Here is a 21,382-nt window from a genome sequence, read left to right on the forward strand (position 1 = left end):
CTAAAAAAATGTCTGTCACACTCAAGGGGCAATACTATCCCAAGTCAGGAAAAAATCAGTGAGTAGTTCTTAATGTATTTTGGTCTCAGAAACTAACGAATTTTGAAGATTTCAAAAAGGGTTTTGTTCATGTAGGTTGTATCTGTTAAAACCAACATTTAGACATTTTAAAAGATAACATTAAACACTATTGTTGTGGGTGGCTCATGCCTATAATCCTAGCTACTCAGTAGGCTGAGATCTGAGGATGGTGGTTTATGACAGCCCAGGCAAGAAACTCTGCAAGACTCTTACCTCCACTTAGCGACCAAAAAGGAGTAGCGAGAGCGCATTGTGTGCACGCTCACACACACACACACAGAGTTATTAATTCACTAAAAATAACAATAGTAATCAATACCATTTTTTACTCAAGTGATAAAAGGTATAGTTTTAAGGAAACTACACTGAGAGAATGCAAGTAAACACACAAATGGCATCTTAAAATTCTTATGAAAATAGTTTGTCTTCACAGACCACTGAAAATATCTTAGGGATCTCCAGAGAAGTAGACCCTAAACTTTAAGAACAATAAATAGGAGCAGAAGAAATAGATTTTTATGAGTTTAAGAGCTGATGTTTCTTCTTTTTCTCTTTCTTTCTTCCTTCTTTCCTCTTTGTTTCCCTCCCTCCCTCCCTCTCTCCCTCCCTTCCTCCTTCCCTTCTTTCCTTCCTTCCTTCCTTCCTTCCTTCCTTTCTTCCTTCCTTCCTTCTTTAAAGTCATGTATGAACTCTTACAAACTTAAATTATAAAGATGTAGAAAATCTTCATTGTCAATTCATTTTAACATTAAAAGAACCGTATTTGACATTAAGATTAGAATCATAGATGTCATTTGGTCTAAAATCAGTAAAATATTTAAGTTCCTTTGCTTTTACAAAACTTTCTGGGAATTTTAAGAACTATATGTAGTATTTAGTTATACTTTTCTACAGAAAACATAAGGTTTCAGATTACCTTTTGTATAAGTAAATTATCTAGAGTTATCTCTTATAATAAAATCAAATCTTTTGGACTTAAATCTTAAATACTGTGTACAATGATTAACATACACATGTAATCAAAGAAATATAACAGAAAGCTGTAATCAAGTCTTTGCCTTTACAATGATGTCTTTCTCATATTTCTCTTCTACAAAATATTTCATTCAGGAGTCTGTTGTCCACCTCGGCATTTACTACAGTATCTCAGAATCTGAAGGCTTGGAAATAAAAACTTCATCTAGAGCTTAACTCCACCTCAATAACAAGGTAGTCACTTTGGCTCAGAGTCAATAGCATATTGGCAAAGAAATAACCTCCTCCATGTAGGTATTCTGATATATTTTTGGCAATTACAGTTTTTGAAAATCTTTTGTAATGAACATAAAATAATTTACCCATGGTTCTTATTTTTATTTGCCTTCTGTAGTAATTTTAAAATCGAACTGAAATGACAGGTATAAAATAGAAGTACAGCATCTGTCCATCTGTGAAGTAGTATGCGATCAATGTTTCTTACTTCCCTTCTGTGTTGGGTATGATGGCCAGCTGAGTCTCCATTCTAACAACCTTAGAGATTAAGGCATCCTGACACACTTCCAGACTCCCTTGCAGCTAGGGATGCACATGTGGATTGGGTTGTGGGAAATAGGTATACTTTGCTAAGATTTGGTATTGAAACTCAGTGACTGAGAACATGTTCATCTTGCTGATGAAGACTTCTGTAAGTGCAACTTGTCACGGTCTTCACAAATTACTAGTGTGGCAGAGGCAACTATGTATGCTTCCATGTGGCCTGAGAATTAACCTCTGAAGACTGAGGTTAGAGTCTATATTTTCAGATTCTTAGCATTCTTAGATTCTTCTTATCCCCAAAGATTCTGTGATCCATTTAATATCCTATAATAAATCCTTTTTATTCAATATTCTAGAAGGAAGTTGGCTTTCTGTTTTATTTGTTTTGTTTTTGTTGCCAGTCCTGGGGCTTGGACTCGGGGCCCGAACACTGTCCCTGGCTTCTTCTTGCTCATGGCTAGTACTCTACCTCTTGAGCCACAGCTCTACTTCTGACTTTTTTCTATATATGTGGTTCTGAGGAATTGAACCCAGAGTTTCATGTATATGAGGTGAGCATTTTCCCACTAGGCCTTATTCCCAACCCTGAAGTTGGCTTTCTGGACTGAACCTTGCCCATTACATTTCTTGCCATTTCCTATAGGCACTCTGCACATGGCAGAGTTAGAGAATTGTCAAAAGAAACCATATCCCATATAACTTCTTTTCTGTGGTATAAGCGAATTGGTGCCTGCAAAATAAGATCAGCCATTTAGGAGTTGGTATGTATGTATGTATGTATATCTTGGATATAATTATATTCATATAATTATATCTGGATAAAGTAGTCAATCTTTCTAAATCTTAAATCTTATAAAGTAGAGAAAATAATAGTATCTAATGAAGTTGTAAGATTGTGATAGTGCATGTGCCAAGCTCGCAGTAGGTTCTGACATGTGATAGGTGCCTAGTAAATGTTGCTTGCAATATTTCTCTTATCATTATTTTCAAGTTATTCTCAATTGACATGATTTTAAAACCTCAGTAGAAACTATGTTTTTGTTGCTTTCTTTGTATCTGTCTCTAGAAGTAGCTCCCAGAACTAGATTCTAACTTCAGCAGTATGTCTGATAGGTCCACAATGAAGGATTATCAACATTCTACTTTTTTTCAATGTAACAGAATTAGCATATGTATAGTTCACTTCCATAAAGCTTACACTCAGTTTAAAAATCCTTCCTATGATTAATGTAAGACATTCATTTTTTGTAAATTTTTAAAGCTTAAAAATTATCTTTAAAGAGCTGTACAAAGGAGTTTCAATTCAATATGCCAATATATTTATACAATGACTCTTTCCCTATCTACATTCCTATTTTCAGCCCAGGTAAGATTTAAGATTTAAACATTTTATGTTCACCTTGTTGAATGAAGCCAATTATTTCAGTCTGTATGCACACATATTTTCTCTCTAGCAGATTAAAGTAATTTATATTTGTATCCAAACATATACATACAGACATATAAAAATATGTGTTATACTGTATCCATATATTAGTCTCATTAAAAATGAATTAGCTAGCCCTCTTGGCCAGTTTGACAAGGAAGCAATTATCCTCTCAAAGTCATTAGTAAGGAAACAGTTTGGACCAAGGCAGAGCCCTGTGTTTGTCCAGTCTGGATCCACTTTGACATCAATCCTTTAATCATTCTTTGGGATTATTATGATTCTAATGATACTACTGAATAACTCAAATATTACTGCAGTAAACTCCCCCCATTAAAGACATTTAAATTCAGATATCTGCAACATTTGTCTGACCCACTGTTTTAAGAACTGAGTTGTTTATTTATGAAACTATACTGTAATATACCAATATGTGACTAATAGTTACATTTAAAATGATTGTAACATTCGCAAGCATTTTGTTATGCCACAAGTGAAATCCTGAAGCTAGCCCTACCAGCCAAATCTGTAATTCTCTATGTTTTTACTCATAGGATCACTTTATAATCGTAGTTCCACAGAAACGGATTAATTATTTTATAGTATTTTTCTTCCCCCTTTTCCCACTGATAGTGAGACCACTGCTTTCTCAGCCTATAGTCCTTCACCTCTAGAGCATATCAAACTCAATTATTAATCTCTTTTGTCCTCCACCTATCCTTACAGAAGCTCTATCTTCTAACCATGTGACCTGCATATGAATCACAGGTGATTTCTCTAATTCCCTTGAAAGCACTGGTTCAGACTCAAAGCCTCTCCAGCTCCTGTGCTAAATAACAATTTCCATTCCCCTTTACACAAACATTTGATACCAACTGTTTGGTTTTAGAACATTTTTGCATTTCTTTTATTAGAACATGTTGTATTTTTAAAATGTAATTATTAAAAGAAACTTTTATTTCTGCATGAGACATTATCTAAAAAAAGAAAAAGCCATAATCTTTGTGTTCTTTGTGGTACCTTACCCTTAATGAAGTGGCTTATGGAGTATTAGTACACTTATCATGCATGTATGTCTGTGCATATGAGTGGTTAATATGGAATTATAAAGGAGGTATCTTATGATAAGATTGTCATTGTTAATGCATCATAAATTGGATAAAACGTCTTCTCATAGTGTACGAGCTGCTTAAACAAATCTTGTAACGTAATTATTAAAAAGAAACTATATATAAATATATATAATGGAAATTAAAATATTTTTGGATGTTTTCAATACATTTTGGGTTAACTGAGTTTTTGCTTCAAGAAATGTAATTTTAAGATCTTAAGAAAGCAAAAAATTAAGAGTATCTCTTCAATTTGGCAAATTGTTTTACCCTAGATAACCCATAAATGTGAATGATTTCTACTATCTTTCATATGGTCTATCCAGTATAGAAACTGTAGAACTTAAAGCTACATTATTTGTCTCCTGTTAACACAGGTTTTAAATAAGAGACATAAAAATGCAAGGCAGAAACTATTAGATTTATCAATATTATTAAGTATGATAGTGCAATTAAAGGCACATGTCATTAAAAGTTCCCATTGCTATAATCCTAAAAAGGCATAGTCAATATTTCCCTTAACAACTAGTAGGTTCAGCAAAGCCTTGTTTTAGAGGAAAAAAGAATATCTCACTTAAGAGAAAGAAGTATTTAGAATTTTTTTCCCCCAGAAGAACAATTATATTTTGTGGGCCAACTGAAGAAACAAATGCATATATCTTATGCAACTTTTTTGCTAAAAGAACCCACAAAAGTTTTTCTTTTTCTTTTTTAAAGGTCAATATCTTTGTGTGTGTGTGTGTGCGTGCGTGTGTGTGTGTGTGTGTGTGTGTGTGTGTGTGTGTGTGTGTGTGCCATCCCTGGGACTTAAGCTCAGGGCCTGGGCACTGGTCCAGGGGGGGGTTTCTCAAGGCTAGTGCTGTATCACTTGAGCCACAACTGCATTTTCAGCTTTTAGGTGGTTGATTGGAGATAAGCATTTCATGAGCTTTCCTTCAGGATCTGGCTTCAAACAATGGTCCTCAGATTTCAGCCTCCTGAGTAGCTAGAATTGCAGGTGTGGGCCACTAGCCCAGCTCAAGGACAGTACTATGTCTATGTATATGAGCTTCATATTTCTCCTACTTTTATATAAAACTTTGCAAGAGCATACTTGCCTTTTTCTGTACAGCTGCTTTTATTTTTTTACTTTCCTTCTCTGAACATACATATAATATTCGGAGAATAAATCCCAATCTCTGTATAAAATATACCTTCATGACACACTCAAGCTGGAAATCATAGGAACCAATAAAAATGCAGGCAGCCTACTGATAATGAGGTCAGAAATACAAATAAATTTACTTTTAATGAAGACTGGAGGCACAGTAATCAAAGTGTTAAAATTCATTTCATGCATATCTCATTTGCTTCTTAGCTGATATTTACCACGCAATTCTGTGAGAAAGTAGAGGCCTAAGATGCTCCAGATAAATGGCTCAATTAATTGTACAGAGGTAGACCTCTTTGAGCTGAGCCAGAGCTGTGAGCTCTTTATTAAAAGCACTATTCTCTAGCCCCTAACCTTGTTCCTTGACTCCTCTCTGGTTTCCAATTTAAACAAGTCCCCATGCGGCCTGCTCTAAAGGGCTTTGTCTCCCTGTCATTGTTAAGAGAGCTGAGGCATCCTGGAAGTGTGAAATCAGACCTCATGAGTTGAACGGTTCCCCAGGGAACGCCGGACTGCGCAGAAGGTCAAAGTCATGGGCTGGACCATCTGAAAGTGTCTGATCGCCGGTCTGTGACACAGCAAGTTGGGGGTGGGGGCTAGACTGAAGAGGACTGAAATTGAACACATCTTAATTAAAGCCCACAGACAGCAAAACAAAATGTTTTCTAGGCAGCCTGTCAAATGGGGCTTAAATTTAGCTCTGCTAATGAATCTGAGCTGCTAACTGTTATTTCTTAAGATAATAAGACTCTCACGGAAGCTGGTAAAAAAAAAAAAACCCACAAAACTGTAGCATGTCTTTTTCTGCTGTTTTGTTACTTAAATATTTTCCAACAATGAAGACAGTTTCCAAAAGGAAAACACAGGAAAAGCCTATGCAAATAAAGGCGTAGTAAACATCTCTCTTAATAACTAGTAGGTTTCGAGGCTATAGCACTGATTAGTTGCAAGTCTTCACGCATCACCTTGTTTTAGAGGAAAAAAAAATATGCTCCTTTAATGGGACAATTTCAGTGACAGGTTTTATTAAGTGTAAAATTCTCTTCCCTTTCCTCTTCCTCTCCCTCTATTGTTTCCTGAAAAGGAATGGTGCATTAATTTGTGAGATCAATCCACCTGGGGTGGACCAGTTTTATATGAGTGTATCTTTTAATACGGTGGAAAGGTAGGGTCTCTTTTGAAGTCTTCCCATATCACTGTTTCTGAAATGGATTGGCTGAGTGGCCGGGCTCTCTGGGGAGGCTACGACCTCTTCCTCAGGAGAAGGGAGAAAAAAAATACAACCCAGGGGAAAATGAAGGGGAGGGGCTGAGGAGAAGAACTCTTTTCTTTCTCTTCTCTTAGAACTTGAAAGACCCAATAGACCAGGTCTAAATAACTGTGTAAAGAAAGCCCCACTCAATATAGAAGGCTTGAAATGTTCCGTTGAAAACAGAAATTAGGCCTTGCTCAAGGAAAAATAATTAGAAGCTAGAAAAGACAAATTACAACACCAACCGTTTCCCACCACAACCACACACACACACACACACACACACACACACACACACACACACACACAAAACACAAACCCATTGGCCTTTTTCTTCTTACAATCTGTCCAGTTTTAAGGAACATGTGATTTAACGTTTGAGAGACTCTTCCCCAGTGAACACAGGGGGAGACAATCTCTAGGTTTTGCTTTGGTGGTGCAGAAAAACATTAACCTTTTCAGTGGCTAAGTGAAAGGTAAGTAAGTTGTACTGAGTGGTATTTCTCAGTGACTCCAAGTTTTCCCTTGCGAAGAATTTAGCCGACCAACTTTTCCAGCCACTTTCTCAGGCTGTGAAAAGCTACCCACGGTTTGACTGAAATTTCAATCCACTCTGGTGCTTTGCTCAATGCATGTGTATGTGTGGGAGTTGTAAATTGAGGCCTTAACCACCAGAGTTAATCTCTTTTTTAAATCTGTATTAACCTTAATGATTTGAAGTGCACCGTCCAACACTGGGCTATTGAGACCGAAGAAAAAACTACCCTCGACTATCAACAGTTTATTAGGGGCTTAACTGAAGTGACCTACTGTAGTAGTGTTCAGCGGAACAAGGCTATAGGCTTTTTGTGGAAAGCGAAAGAATTGAGGGTTTCATTAAAAAGTAATTTGTGCTTTATACTCACTCATTCAAAGAGAGTCTCAATTGCTCTTTATTCACACAGAGTTAATACAGTATCACAATGTTTCTCAATGAATGTGTTGTAACAAAAGAAAAATTTTACATTTTGAAAGGGAAAAATTCTTTGTGACTGCATTAAGATTGATGGCTACTTAAAAGATTTACCGAATCTTTCCCTCTTCTGTTCATGTTTCATAGCAGAATATTAGAAATTTAAAAGTTTTGTTTAACACACGAGGGTGCAACTTTATGTTGACATTATTGAAAGTATTAAAAAATTGACCAAAGTTGGTCAAATATGAGTTGACTTGTTAGACTTGTCTAGTACAAGGCATATATGGAAGTATGAAATGTCTTACCATAAGACCTCCATTTGTACTGGATCAAAAAATATTCTTGGCTTAGCTCTGAGAATGATCAGTTTTAAATGATTAGATTTAAAATCTCCTTTCTCCATCCACAACAATCCTACAGCGATGCTTATTTGAAGACAGCACTATTCTTTCAACTCCGTCTTCAGACTATTGATTAATATTATGTAGAGGTTGCCTCTTATTATCTACTGAGATGTATATCTTATCTTTTAAGTTCCTCTTTCAATGAGTGAGAGATGAAGTATATGAAGAGCTTCTTTGTGTCCCAGATTAATGAGCCTGGACCAAGCAGCACTGGTATGTATCTAAGCATTTATCCTTTTCAGAAGTAGAGCATATTTTAAAAATTGGTAGTATCTTCAGACATTTCTGACTTACATACATGGTCTTCAATTTTTACCACCATCACAAATGTCATAAAGACCACAAAAGGTCTAAGAGTGAACAAGGTCCAAGACTGAATTATCCTCTTGCTTCTGAATAGTTCTTGTTCAATTCAGAGCCCATTAGATTATAAGGTCAGCATAGAAAGAGGAATTATTAGATTTATATCCCTAAAACTAGAGGGAAAAATGAGACTGTTATTTAGCATTACCCAAATCAATGTTCATTTTATTGAATCAAAATTATGTCTCATTGAACCCCTAGGGGAAAGGCTATTGTTATTCACATCAATTTGCATAGAACCACTAAGAAAGAAATATCTCTATTTCTTCCAGCTTTGAAAGAACATATACTTTAACTTCCTTAGTGGCATGCAGGCCAACTAGGTTAATGTAGTTTGCATATTCATGAAGTGTTAAAACCAAGGACAGCTTTTTTTCTAAGAAAAGACAAACTTATACAATTGTACTCAGCATGAATAATGGGCAGGTAGCTAAGCTTTCTAAGTAATTTTTTTTCTACAAGAAATTATTGTTCCTAGATTAATTTGATTATAGCCATAGAGGGAAGAAAATTCTCTAAAAAGAAATGAATAAATTCAACGTTCATTAATAGCGTAATATAAGAAGCTAAGTCAGTCCATATGCAAAGAGATTACTATCTTCTTTTCCATGATTTTCAAGTATTGCTATTTGAAAAAACAGTTGACAGTTGTTATTTTCCTGGCTATAAATGACTATATATTTGTTTCTTTTCTATTTTTTAGGTAAGGCTTAACCTCTGGGCCTAGAAACTGTCCTTGAACTCTTCAGCTCAAGGCTACCACACTTGAGCCACAATACCCTTCCAGTTTTTTGGTGGCTAATTGAAGATAAGAGTCACATAGACTTTCCTGCCCTGGCTGGCTTTGAACCGCAATCCTCAGATCTCAGCCTCCTGAGTAACTAGGATTACAGGCATGAGCCACCAGCACCGGCGATATTTGCTTCTTTAGGAAACTGTAAATTCTCAAGGGTATTTGTTTCTATCACATATGCTTATTTGATGATATGTGAATACAAAAATTAAAAACTATTGCTATTTGGGGGCAGACATCTACTAATTTATTTATCTTTAATTATTTGAACAAAGGGGTTTCAATCTTGCATGTCAGTATCTGAGTACAATGTATCTTGATCACCCTTTTCATCTTTTTCTCCCCATCGCTCTTCCATTCTCTTCAATTTTCCTAGTTTGATTTTTACATGTATACATTGAATATTATGATATCTGCACTTCAGTTTGAAGGCAGTTAACTTTTGTTTTCCTATCATTCCAGGGGCTAATGGCATAGAACATTTCTCTCTTTCAAATATGTGTGTTACTTCTTTAAGATCATCTTGCTTAACATTCACAATGGCAGGTATTTCTACAAGCAGTAAGTGGTCATTTTCCAGAAAGTGAAATTTGTACAAACAGGTTAGTCAGTCCTATTTATTTATTTATTTATTTATTTTAATTTTGGCCAGTCCTGGGGCTTGCACTCAGGGCCTGAGCACTGTCCCTGGCTTCTTTTTGCTCAAGGCTAGCACTCTGCCACTTGAGCCACAGCGCCACTTCTGGCCGTTTTCTGTATATGTGGTGCTGGGGAATTGAACCCAGGGCCTCAGGTATACAAGGCAAGCACTCTTGCCACTAGGCCATATCCCCAGCCCCAGTCCTATTTATTTTTCAACTTGAGATTATAGATAAATTTAATGAATGAAACAGACATCCCTCAAATCCTTAAGACATTAAACAATAAATGAATGGTCATAGTAGCAAACTTAAACCAATTATTTAACTCTAGACATGAAAGGATTGTAACCATCAACCCATCTGTCAATATGTGACAGAAATAACAGTACCAAAAATCAGGAAGCTTTAAGACACAAGACTTTGACCTAGTTCTGGTATTTTTTTATAAGACTGTCTCCTGATTGAAATACTCTAAACATTCTAGATGGTTTAGACCCAGAATTATCTCCAGGATTTGTTGAAGAATTTGTACAACTAGTGAACTGAAACAGTAACCCATTGCAAAGACTTCATACTAATTAATTGAGTACTGTAAATGTAAGCTTCTCAGTAAATGATACAACAGATTTCATGGCAGTCTGAATGACAAGTAACATATTATGGAGAAATTGGAGACAGAAAGTGGTTCAGCAATGCTTCAATATGCTATTCCGAGAATACCTGAAAAAAGTATTTCCACTACATTGATTAAACTTTTGGAAGGGCACTTATTAGACATTTCTTTTGTTTTTATTTAAAATATATTACCCTCTGCCTTAAAAAGCAAATCTACTACAAAGTCTAGGGGATAAAAAAATCGTTGTGAGTTCAACCATGACTATATAGCTAGGTCTATGTCTATATATCTTTATATCAATATCTATCTATATCAATCTATATTAGTATATATACTATATGTAGGTAGATACAGATATAGATTGCTTCAATGAACAAATTAATTTAATGACTTAATTTTGAATTAAATATTCAAAGGTCCACTCAGCTGAAATGCAGAGTAGGATTATTCAATGACGTAGGCCTTGCATGCTATTTGTTAGGTCCAACAGGAGAATCTTATCATTTCTTACCTGTAACATCAGCTGCCATCAAGCCTTCTGCTCTGATGACTTTCACCTGAAGAAATCCCACATCTTTTAGGTTGTGAAATATCCGTAATGGGCTCTGAAAAGATCCCAACATGGGTATGAGAAAAGAAAGCTCTTAAGGAATCTCAAAGAGTGTGCTAAGGAAATATGAGGTTTTATGGCTTATCTCAGCATGCTGCTTAAGGGGTCAAAGGATCATTTATGTTTCTTCAATAAAGATTACACATCTATCATCATGAATGTACATATACACATAATTATGTAGATGAGTTTGCCTTGTTAAGACTTGTCTAGAGAAAAAGGTATTCACAAATCGAATGTACTAGTAGCTTCATTTGTCCCTCCTAAGAAAATATTCGTGGCTTAGCACAGATAATCATCAATGATTTAAAACCTAAGAATAAAAATTGCCACATTTATTCTCCCATAAATATCAATAGATAGGTATGATATAGTACAAAAATGATAAAAATCATAAATAGATATGTCTGTTTGCGTCTTTCAAATTCTCCCATAAAAGTATTCCAAGAAATCTTCATCTGTATGTATGATAGATATTTTTAAAAAAGTTATTGGATATGGTGCATCAAAGTGGAATGAATTACTTTTTTCCAATTTTTTATGTGATTTAGAAAGTATATATGCTTGAGAAGACATAAATTATTTGCAGATTATTTACTAAGTTTAAGACTTGCGGCCAATGTCTGAAGACTGCTAATAATTAATTCAAAAGACTTCTTGTTTTATAAACCTTTTAGACTAAAAATATATAATCTTTTAAAATAAGTCAACTTGGTAACTAAGATAAAATTCAGAAGCACTTTTTACATTAGAGTTTTGTTTGTATTTGTGTGTGTGTAGAAATACAGAGACTTTGGTAGAAGAATCAAATTTAAAAAGCTTCTTCACTTCATAAATTATGAATTGTGATACCTTAATAAATGTCGCCTTTGAAGGACTTGGAACAGGAAAACCCATATAACAATGCATCCATATCATTAATGGGCATAAATATCTTGAAAGTAAAAATGAAACTGTAGAATACTTATAGGCATTTGTTTACTGACAGTTTTATTTTTCTTAGGGTGAGGTCACTCTGGACACTCAGAAAATCAAAGCTACCTTTATCATCATCTTTAACATGTATTATTAAGTGTATTATGACAAGGGTGTAGCACACATTTTCATGCTAAATTTATTGGTACTCCAGCGCTCTCATCCCTGTATTACTAATGTGGGAATACTGGGGAGCCTGGAGTTTCCTGCACCAGGGCCTTATCAGTCCCAGATGACTAGACATTGTTTACACTGAAACTGCGACCTCAGTATTGTGAGGAAATACAGATATATGTAATCTCAGCCTAACTAAAAAAAATAGTTCTTAGTGCAAGGATTAACTCCTAATCTTTTATTGTCTTTAAATAGTCACTAATCAGTAAAAAATCTGTTTAAAATACTCAGGTGACAGGGTTTAGTAAAAATGCACTTCTCTTTCCATTTAAATTCCTGCAAGTTAAGGCTTTAATGTTGGTGTCTCTACATAGCAATATTATAATTTGGAGGTTTGCAGGCATGTTGTGTTTCTACAGTATCAATAAAGTATGGGTGGTGACTTATCTCAGAGCTTACCCAATGTAATAAACTGGCAACATTCTCTATCCTAATGATGAGGAATACTTGTATCCAAAGATTCTAGTACTTTAATTTTCCAGAAGCAATTTAAACTGAGTTTCATTGTGAGTAAAACAAATCTCATCAGTCTGAGAATCATTTTATCCTGTAAGCTCATTCTACAGACACACCGTCTTCTGGGGCATCCGCTCTGATGCTCTGTTTCTCATTTGGAAGAGTAATTATTGTTTGAAGGTTTCATTTCTCCAAGTCAGCTGACACTCAGCAATTTATGGCAAATTTCAACTGTTTAGGTCAATGACATATGGATTATAATAAGAACTCAAAGAAAAAGAAAATAAACGTATCGGCTTAAAAATAGAAGTTTACATAATGATTTTTCAAGAGGTATTCTCATCTTGTTATTTATGGTTATTTTAGAAGGCCTCCAAACCTGGATGGGCTTCTGAAGCCAGAAATTTCCATAGCAGAGGAATCTATGATTTGCTGTGAATCCTTTCAGCCCTCAATAGATGGGAAAAGATTGAAATGCTCTGGAGAGGAGTCCTCTTTATTTTTTTAATGAAAGCCTGTATAATATATTTTCTCTATGGCTGCAGCAGCTGTCAGGGCGAGCATTTGAGTTCAGCTCTATTACGGGAGAGGCAATACCCCGTCCTATGGCATCGTGATGCACTGAGGGGCCAGAGCTGATTGACAGCTTGTCACCGTGACGTCTTATTCCATCTCTGTTATGGAGAAAATTAATGTCACACCACCAGCCTTATGACTCGCTGTCATCTTAGAACTGCTCACCTTTTATCAATGCTCTAAATAACATTTCAAGCCCATCGTCTCACGGTGGGCAATCCGGTCAAGGGACATTAAATCAGATGACTGTGAAATGTCATAATAAAAATGGAATGCTAACAACTTCTTCTCTAAACTAGCTCCTCTGGTTTTTAAACTGTGACAAGGGGAAGCAAGGGTTCAGCATACCCGTTCTGAAAAGGTCATACAATCGCTCTTGGTCTACTACCCATTACTACCCGCCCCCTATTGACCTTCCCTCTTTCCCTCCCTCCAAAAAAGAAAAAAAAAGAAAAAGAAAAGGAAAAATGGAATTAGCCATCTTTTCAGAATGTGGTGATCAAATAATGGCTCCCATAGAATGTCTGTTTAATTTGTGGAGCTTCAGTACTTAGCAAGATTTGCTAAGCAACAGCAATGAGGAGTTTTCGGTGTCAGGCTTCCTATCAGAGTAGGGCACTGTATCTACTTCCCTGACCATGACCAGCGCCAAGTCAAATTTCTTAGTTTAATCTCACCTCTAAGAAATACACATTTTCTTGTAGGAAAACATGTAAACGATTGTCTGAACAAGTAACACTTATGTTTCTTTATATATGTTTCTTCGAAATGTGACATTTCAGACATGATACAGTATGCATTCATGTCATAGTACCTGTAATAAAGAGGACACACACTGAAGCCCTAAAACATAGCTTCTCATTCTTGTATTACTATTAGTGATTATTTTTGCATTATAACACAATGCTACTATTCATATCATAACTTCTCAGTATGTACATCTCTAAAGGGTGGTACAAGCCTTTGTCTAAAATTCAGGGCTAGAAAAGTGCTTATTCAAACAAGCTGCTTTTTAATATAATGAGCAGAATAGAATCTGAAAAGGAGCTGGAACAGCTATATAATATGTCACATTTTATTGAAATAACTAATATTTGAAAGAAGGTAAGAAAACAAGTCATTCAATTTTTAAATGGTAAAGGCCGATTCAGGAAAGTCCATTCAGAAAAAAGAAAAAGAGAAAAAAAATCAATAATGGATGTATTACTTCTAATTACCTGGGCTGCAGGATAATCTTCACATATGGAATAATATCAAAATAGTAATCCATTAACTACAGTCTTATAGTATCTAGACTAATTTTTATGTTAATATACCAATTAATTCCTTTACAATAGTTTTAATTCATGGTGCTCAGTTCTGGTACCTGGAGAATACATTTTGGTAAGGTTACCAATATGTGAAATAATTTTCATAATTTCAATTATATATTAGAAGATGTCATACAATACCTTCGGATCTTAGCTGGTTTAAAAATATATACTATTTAGCCTTGCTAAGTCACCTCTATTAAACTGTTTATGATAACACCCTTGGTGGATAAGTTGTACAAGCATTAGCAGACAGCTGATTCAGAGGAGATAGCCAGAATAAATTTGCTGAAGCCCACATCCTGCTAATCTGTTTGAAGAATATTGTAGAGCATTAGTACTAGCACTTCATGTTATCTGCACAGCCTGATAAGGTACATCTTTATTAAATTCAGTTATTGAAAGGATGTCAGTCAGCAAATAGGAATTTTTTTAAAAGCCGTTCTTTGTTAGTCAGAGCTTGGTTTCATGGCTGAGTGTCTAGAGGACTCTTCTAAACACCTGGCAGCATTGTACAATACAAGCTTTGTAATTTTAAGTGGAAAAGCTTTTTTCCTCAGCTTCATGGGTACCCAGGCATTTACTTTTCAAACCTCCATAGAGAGAAAATGGTGGAGTAAGAGCTCCCCTCTCTGTTGATTCAAGAAAACTGCATAGAAACTACATGGTGGAAAACTGGGAGCACTGGGAAATAAGGAAAAGGGGTAGTTATTTTAGTGACTTCCCATTCTACTTCAGGACCCCACATTTAATCCTTTAAATTGCATTTCACATTCACTTTTAAAAAAATATTAAAGGAATGAAGGCTTTTCTGAGCGCATGAAACTTAATAAAATCATTTTTGTGAATACTTTCTAAGTAGCAAGCATCTAATTAACCTTATATCAAATTTGGAAAAACAAAGAAACCTTAATTGCAAGTAAATAACATCATAAATTAATTTTAAAATAATGTGTACACTTGATTTTTCTTTACAGGGAAGTTTTGCTCCACGATTTAAAAAAAAGGAAAAAAAAGAAAAAAACAACTAATCACGGAGTACAATCTCAGTGAGTAGAATCTCAGAGCCCAGAACTTGTTCTGGAATGGATTGTGAGGAAGCAAAAATCGTCTAGACTTCTGTCATCATGCAAGGCTCCTGGGAAGGTTGGAACGTGTGCCCAGAGCCTCTGCTTCTGCTCTCTTCTCTCAGATCCCTCCTCAGAGGTCTAGCTTCCACTCCCATCACACGTGTACAGCCTCATCCAGTCACACAGGCCTCGGGAAGAAGGAGCGTTCCATACGTACATATCTCTTTAATATCTCCTCCCGCTCTTTCTGGTCCTCCAGAGAGTTGACCGAGAGGTCAGAGATGCTGACTGTGGCGGAGGCTGTCAGCGTGACGAGCAACACCAGGTGGCCCGCACCCTCCTCCAGCTGCAGCTCCAGCTTGTGCGTCTGCTCCCTACTGAGGGATGACAGGTCGACCTGGCACCTAGAAACAAATGTTTTGAATCAGCAAGTGGCTTTTTTTTTTTTTTTTTTTTTTTTTTGGCCACATCAAACAGAAGGAAGGGCTGCCTAGAGCTATGTGCAAAATCAATCAATAGAAATACTCTTTGGGCCACTGGAAGAATGCATCTAGCACGTCACGTGACGTTCTTCACAAAATTCAGGCTTGCTTACTTCCTGTAAGATACCAAAGTCCCAGACTGAGCTGAAGTTAGTCAGCCTTAACCACGGTCGCTAAACTCAGGGATCGCTGGGATTTCCCATCTTTTGGTTGTTTCAGAATTAGGTCAGCAGGGCTTTGTGACCAGACAGACAGACTGAGGGGCACTCTGTGAGTTTTTGTGTCACTTTTAAAATGAAGGATCTCTCTCTTGACCCATGAATGTTATTAAAGAGCAAATGTTATTACATAGTACTACTATGGTGATGTTCAAAGTTTTACATTTAAAAACCATGCCAATTTACTCAGAATGCACTCTAATAAATCTAACTAAAAATATAAATCTCTAAAAGACATTATAACCCAAGTGTTCTGCCCACATGGGTTCATAACATGGCAGTTCGTACTCTGGTCCACACTCACACAACTAAACACTACACAAACTCTTTTGATAAAAAGAACAATTGATTTTGAAGACACAGATAATGTGGTGACAAGGGTAATAAGCTGAGAGAAAGGGGGCAGGCATGAACAAAACACATTTAAAATGGGAAATAGCCAATTACAAGAATAAATGTGATTAACGTACCATAAATGGGATGACCAGCTAGCTATCAAAGGCAGCCTAAATTCTGATTCCTTTGTATTTCTCATTCTATTATTTTTAGATTATGTTTGAAAATATGTCTCAAATTAAATACCTATTAACTGAATACCTCAAAGCTCGTAGGTTAGTACAAATATCTATAGTGAGTGTTTTTAGAAATGGAACCAAAGTTTGACATTTACTTTGTATGTGTGTGTGTGTGTGCGTGCGTGTGCATGTGAGCACATGGGCACTGTAGTAACTAAGGAGGCCTGGGTACTATCTATAACTCGTGCCCCCTCCCCAAAGACTAGCGCTCTACCCCTTGAGCTAGAGCTCTAGTGCTGTTTTTTTTGGCAGTTAATTGAAGGTAAGAGTCTCACAGACTTTCCTGCCTTGGTGGCTTCAAGCTGAGCTGCAGTCACCAGATCTCAGCCTGCTGAGTAGCTAGGATTACAGGCATGATGCACTGGTGTGTGGCTGACAGTTACTTAAAAAGAAATTATTGTAAAGGGGTTACAATTACATAAGTATGTAATGAGTACATTTCTTTCCCAACAATGTTACCCCCTTCCTCATTTTCTCCCACTCCCTCCCTGCTCTCCCTCCCCTCAAGATATAAAGTTCATTTCCAGTATAGTGTATAGTGAGGATCACTGTTGCATTGGTTCACCCTTTGTCCCACCACTTCTGTGGTTCCCCATCCCTTCCCCCAATCAAATAAACATATGTACAAGACAAAGTGTACAAAAATTAAAAAAACAGTGAATGCATGGTCTCCCTCGTTTGTAATAACTAGAATATGCCTAGGATACTCTAAGCAGAGGATTACAATAGTTCAGTAGCTGGTGCATGTGACCTTGTAAAATGATACTTATCGAAATGAACTCCAAGAAACTGAAACAAGAGGGGTTTTTTATGTGCTGTTTGCAGTTATTTCTTTTTTCTTTCTTTTTTTGCCCTTTGGTTTACTCCCTGATGTTTACTTTTATTTGTGCCTATAAATTATCATGGACAATGACCACACAAGTGTTGGAATGAAGGATGAACACACAAAAAGCAATGCTCCAATCAGAGGTGGAAAGTCTCTGTGCTAAATGCTAACCATTCTTGAGAAAGTCAGAAATTAATTTGTAACAGTAGAATTCACCCTACCAAAGTTAGAGTATACATCAGAAATTTTATTGTTTCTGTTAAGACAATATCTATTTCAAAATACTAAACGCTTTCTTGTCAAACTCTCAGTGGAGGAAAAGAACCTCATCAAATACCTAATCTATTCGACTTCTAATTGGGATTAAGTTCTTATCAATAACAGCTGGAACAAGTTGAGGGCAAAAACTATATGACAGTGAAAAACAGGCATTCCAAAGTATTCCCTCTGAAAAGGAAAGACACGAGTATGGTTTTAGAGTTCTTTCCAGAACTGGGCACAATGCCTAGCTCATAGTGGTTTGCTGGATGTGAATGAATCTCTGGCTTGGATGAGAAATGTAATACTGGCGAATTAAACAGGAATTGTAAGCTAGACAGAACCTTTGGCTGAATAAATTGGGACAAAGAGTAGTCTCTAGCGTGCTTTGCTTTATCCTCACTCACTAAGCTCACGCATGGTCCAAGCCCTTCTTTGCCTTTTTCTTGTGTATGATGCTGCACCAGTCTTAAAAGACAAAGACATACTGAAGCCTTCTGGAGGATTTCCTCCTATTCCTTTTGCCACTTTGTACTAGTGTATAGTTGCTGGCTTATACTTTGTTTATATCAGCATCATTACCAGTAATGTATTAGACTTGGGAAAGGTGCGACAAAGATTATTTGCTCCAGGAATCAGAAATGGGCAACTTCCAGATGGAATTGAATCCACAGATCTGTTGTTTTTGCCTATGGTGCTAAATAAAAGTTTCACATCTAAATACAGTCTCTCTCTCTCTCTCTCTCTCTCTCTCTCTCTCTCTCTCTCTCTCTTTGTACAGGATAACTGTTCTTTGAATTTGTTACTGTCACCAATACTGCCTGTTAGTTACAGATGGCTTATTTCTCTTAATTACTCTACCTGGCTCCAATAAGCAGAAGGATTTGGAATTCCTTCATACTAAATTTCTCAATGAATAAAACCCAGAAAAACAGGAGGGACAGAGAATACATGACTTAGAATTTGAAGCTGAGATTGTGTAATTGAAATCCTGAGCCTTTCTTCCACCAGGCTGGCCTGTCATTTGACAGTGGAGTTCCCAAGAGGAGGTGTGCTCTCTTCATTCACTTGCTTTCTAAGTGGGGGATACCAAGCCTCGTTTCCAATAGGAAAAAGTATCGCAATTTCCATGAATAGAATTACCTTGTTTGCATTTTATATGTATTTTCATGTTTCTGTAAAATATCTATAAATAGGGAATTGAGCTATAAGTTATGTTATTGAGACAAGACAATCTTGCAAATTAAAAATTTTAGAGGGGGTTGGGAATGTGGCTTAGTGGTAGAGGGCTTGCCTAGCATGTACAAAGCCCTGGGTTCGATTCCTCAGAACTACATATACAGAAAAAGCCAGAAGTGGTGCTGTGCTTCAAGTGGTAGAGTGCTAGCCTTGAGCAAAAAGAAGCCAGGGGCAGTGCTCAGGCCCTGAGTCCAAGCCCCAGGACAGAAAAAAAAAGAAAAAGAAAGAAAATTAGAGCATGACTCTAATAAAATTTAAATGAACAATATGCATTCATAAGGAAGAGTATGGTTTTCTACACCAACTAAAGTTTTAATATTGAGTGTCCTCAGCCACAATTAATCTCAGGTTTTATCCTATAGCGTGTCAGAAATTTGGCTTTAATGATTCTGTTGTAAATAATATCACTTACATAAACATGTTGGGCACAAGAGTATTAAATGAATTCAAGGTCCCAGCTAGGGTCATTTGGGCTCCTATTTATCTAAATATTCTGATTAGGAGCAAAACAGGTTAAATGTGGTATCAGTTACAACTAAGCAAAATCGTCCTGTTAACTTGAGGATAAAGCTTGCATTGTATTTTGTGTGGGTATCAAATTATTGCTGGAAATGAAGGAGTTAAAAACCACCTGCAGCAGGGCACTGGTGGCTCATGCCTGCCATCCTAGCTACTCAGGTAACTGAGATCTGAGGATTGTGGTTCAAAGCCAGCCCAGGCAGAAAAGTCTGTGAGACTTTTACCACCAATCAACCATCACAAAACTGGAAGTGGCATTGTGGCTCTAGAGTGCTAGCCTTGAGCAAAAGAGCTTAGAAATAGTGCCCCAGGCCCTGAGTTCAAGGCCCATGCCTGATCAAAAATCCCAAACAAACATGGCTTTTCTTCACATGGGGTTGTAAGATCATAAGAATAATAGATTAAAAAGTTCTTTGATAAATTGAAATTGCTAGGAAACAGTAATATCTAGTTATAGTATTTATCATCTGTTTATTTTATTTTTTGGTCTGTCAGCTTGAACCCAGGGCCTGGGCACGATCCTTGAGGCTAATACTCATCCAGTTTGAGTCACAGTACCACTTCCAGTTTTCTGATGATTAACTGGAGATAAGAGTCTCCCAGCCTTTCCTGCCTGAGCTGGCTTTGAACCACACCCCTCAGATCTCAGCCTCCTGAGGGTCTAGGATTACAGGTGTGAGCCACCAGTGCCTGGCCTGATATAAAATTTAAACTCTCTGTACCAAACCCTAACTTATCAATTAGTCAGTTCATCAATATAATAAAACAGATTCAACACTGAAGGAGATTTTAGTTATTTGTTCTCCTTCCATCCATGAGGAAATTAAGATTAGAGAAAGGAAGGGATGGCAAGGGCTTGAACAATGCTTCCTGACTTCGAAATCACAACTTAAATTTCCTTGTGCCTTAAATACATCTACATAGAGTTGTGCTACTCAGCCACGTGAGAATACTACTCGTGTTTACTAAGTGGTATTCTCCCCTAAGAGTTAAAAGGAAAGGATTCTGAGTTCTTGTCACCTTTTCTCTTCCTCTGCTCTTCTTCTGTCATCCTTGAGCCAGTGGCTAGCAACATTTCTACCCACATAAAGTAGCCTTATGATCAGCACCCTGCGTGTACACAAGTGAGTCCCTGGGGTACAAGAAGTGTTTGAAATATTTGGCATTAGTTTTCATTTAAATGACAGAGATCCAGCTTTCTTTATAGTTAACATATGCATGAACACAGGTAGCCACATACTGCATGTGTCACATATGACCTACAAGTATCTCAAGAAAAGAGCAGGAATTGCTAGCACCAAGGCGTTGACAGTGATACCATTTCCTCACTGTGTTTGCTGAACTGCAGTTTGTACGCGTGCCTTGTGAAGCGGCTTTACGGATTTAGAATCTAGTTTTAACTTAAACTAATCCTCACAAAATGGACAATTGACTTTACAAGATCCCCGGAAAAGAACTGTGGACTGAAGATAATGAAAGCTGAACATTCACAAGTGAACAGCAAGGATAAACAAGAATTTACAGAGCTGACACTTTTCCTTGAGATCTGTGTCAGCCACATTAGGATTTATAAACTATTAGTGTTAAAATCAGACCTAAGCAAGAAATTAACCAAAATGATATCCAATGAAAATTTGTACCTATTCTCTTTAAAAAAAAACAAATATATCTGATGCCTTAAAATATTAGCTAATGGTTTTTGTGTGTATGTGTGCTGGTCCTGGGGCTTGAACTCAGGGCCTTAAACTACAGCTCTACCACTTGAGCCATAGCTCCACTTCTGGCCTTT

The 21,382-nt window shown here is 36.6% G+C and overlaps 1 protein-coding gene across 11 annotated transcripts in view; it reads right to left on the reverse strand.

Annotated features, from left to right (window-relative positions):
- Mctp1 (multiple C2 and transmembrane domain containing 1) overlaps positions 1 to 21,382 on the reverse strand; it is a 346,766-nt gene that overhangs the window by 161,226 nt on the left and 164,158 nt on the right. For all 11 annotated transcript variants that reach the window (XM_048331271.1, XM_048331270.1, XM_048331275.1 and 8 more), the window contains 2 exons: positions 15,694 to 15,880; positions 10,817 to 10,910 (listed from right to left, as the gene is read on the reverse strand). In XM_048331271.1, the coding sequence (XP_048187228.1) occupies positions 10,817 to 10,910; positions 15,694 to 15,880 (281 nt within the window). The remainder of the gene's footprint in view (positions 1 to 10,816; positions 10,911 to 15,693; positions 15,881 to 21,382) is intronic.

The sequence above is a fragment of the Perognathus longimembris genome, chromosome 22 (assembly GCF_023159225.1).
Source record: "Perognathus longimembris pacificus isolate PPM17 chromosome 22, ASM2315922v1, whole genome shotgun sequence".
NCBI classification, from domain to species: Eukaryota; Metazoa; Chordata; class Mammalia; order Rodentia; family Heteromyidae; genus Perognathus; species Perognathus longimembris.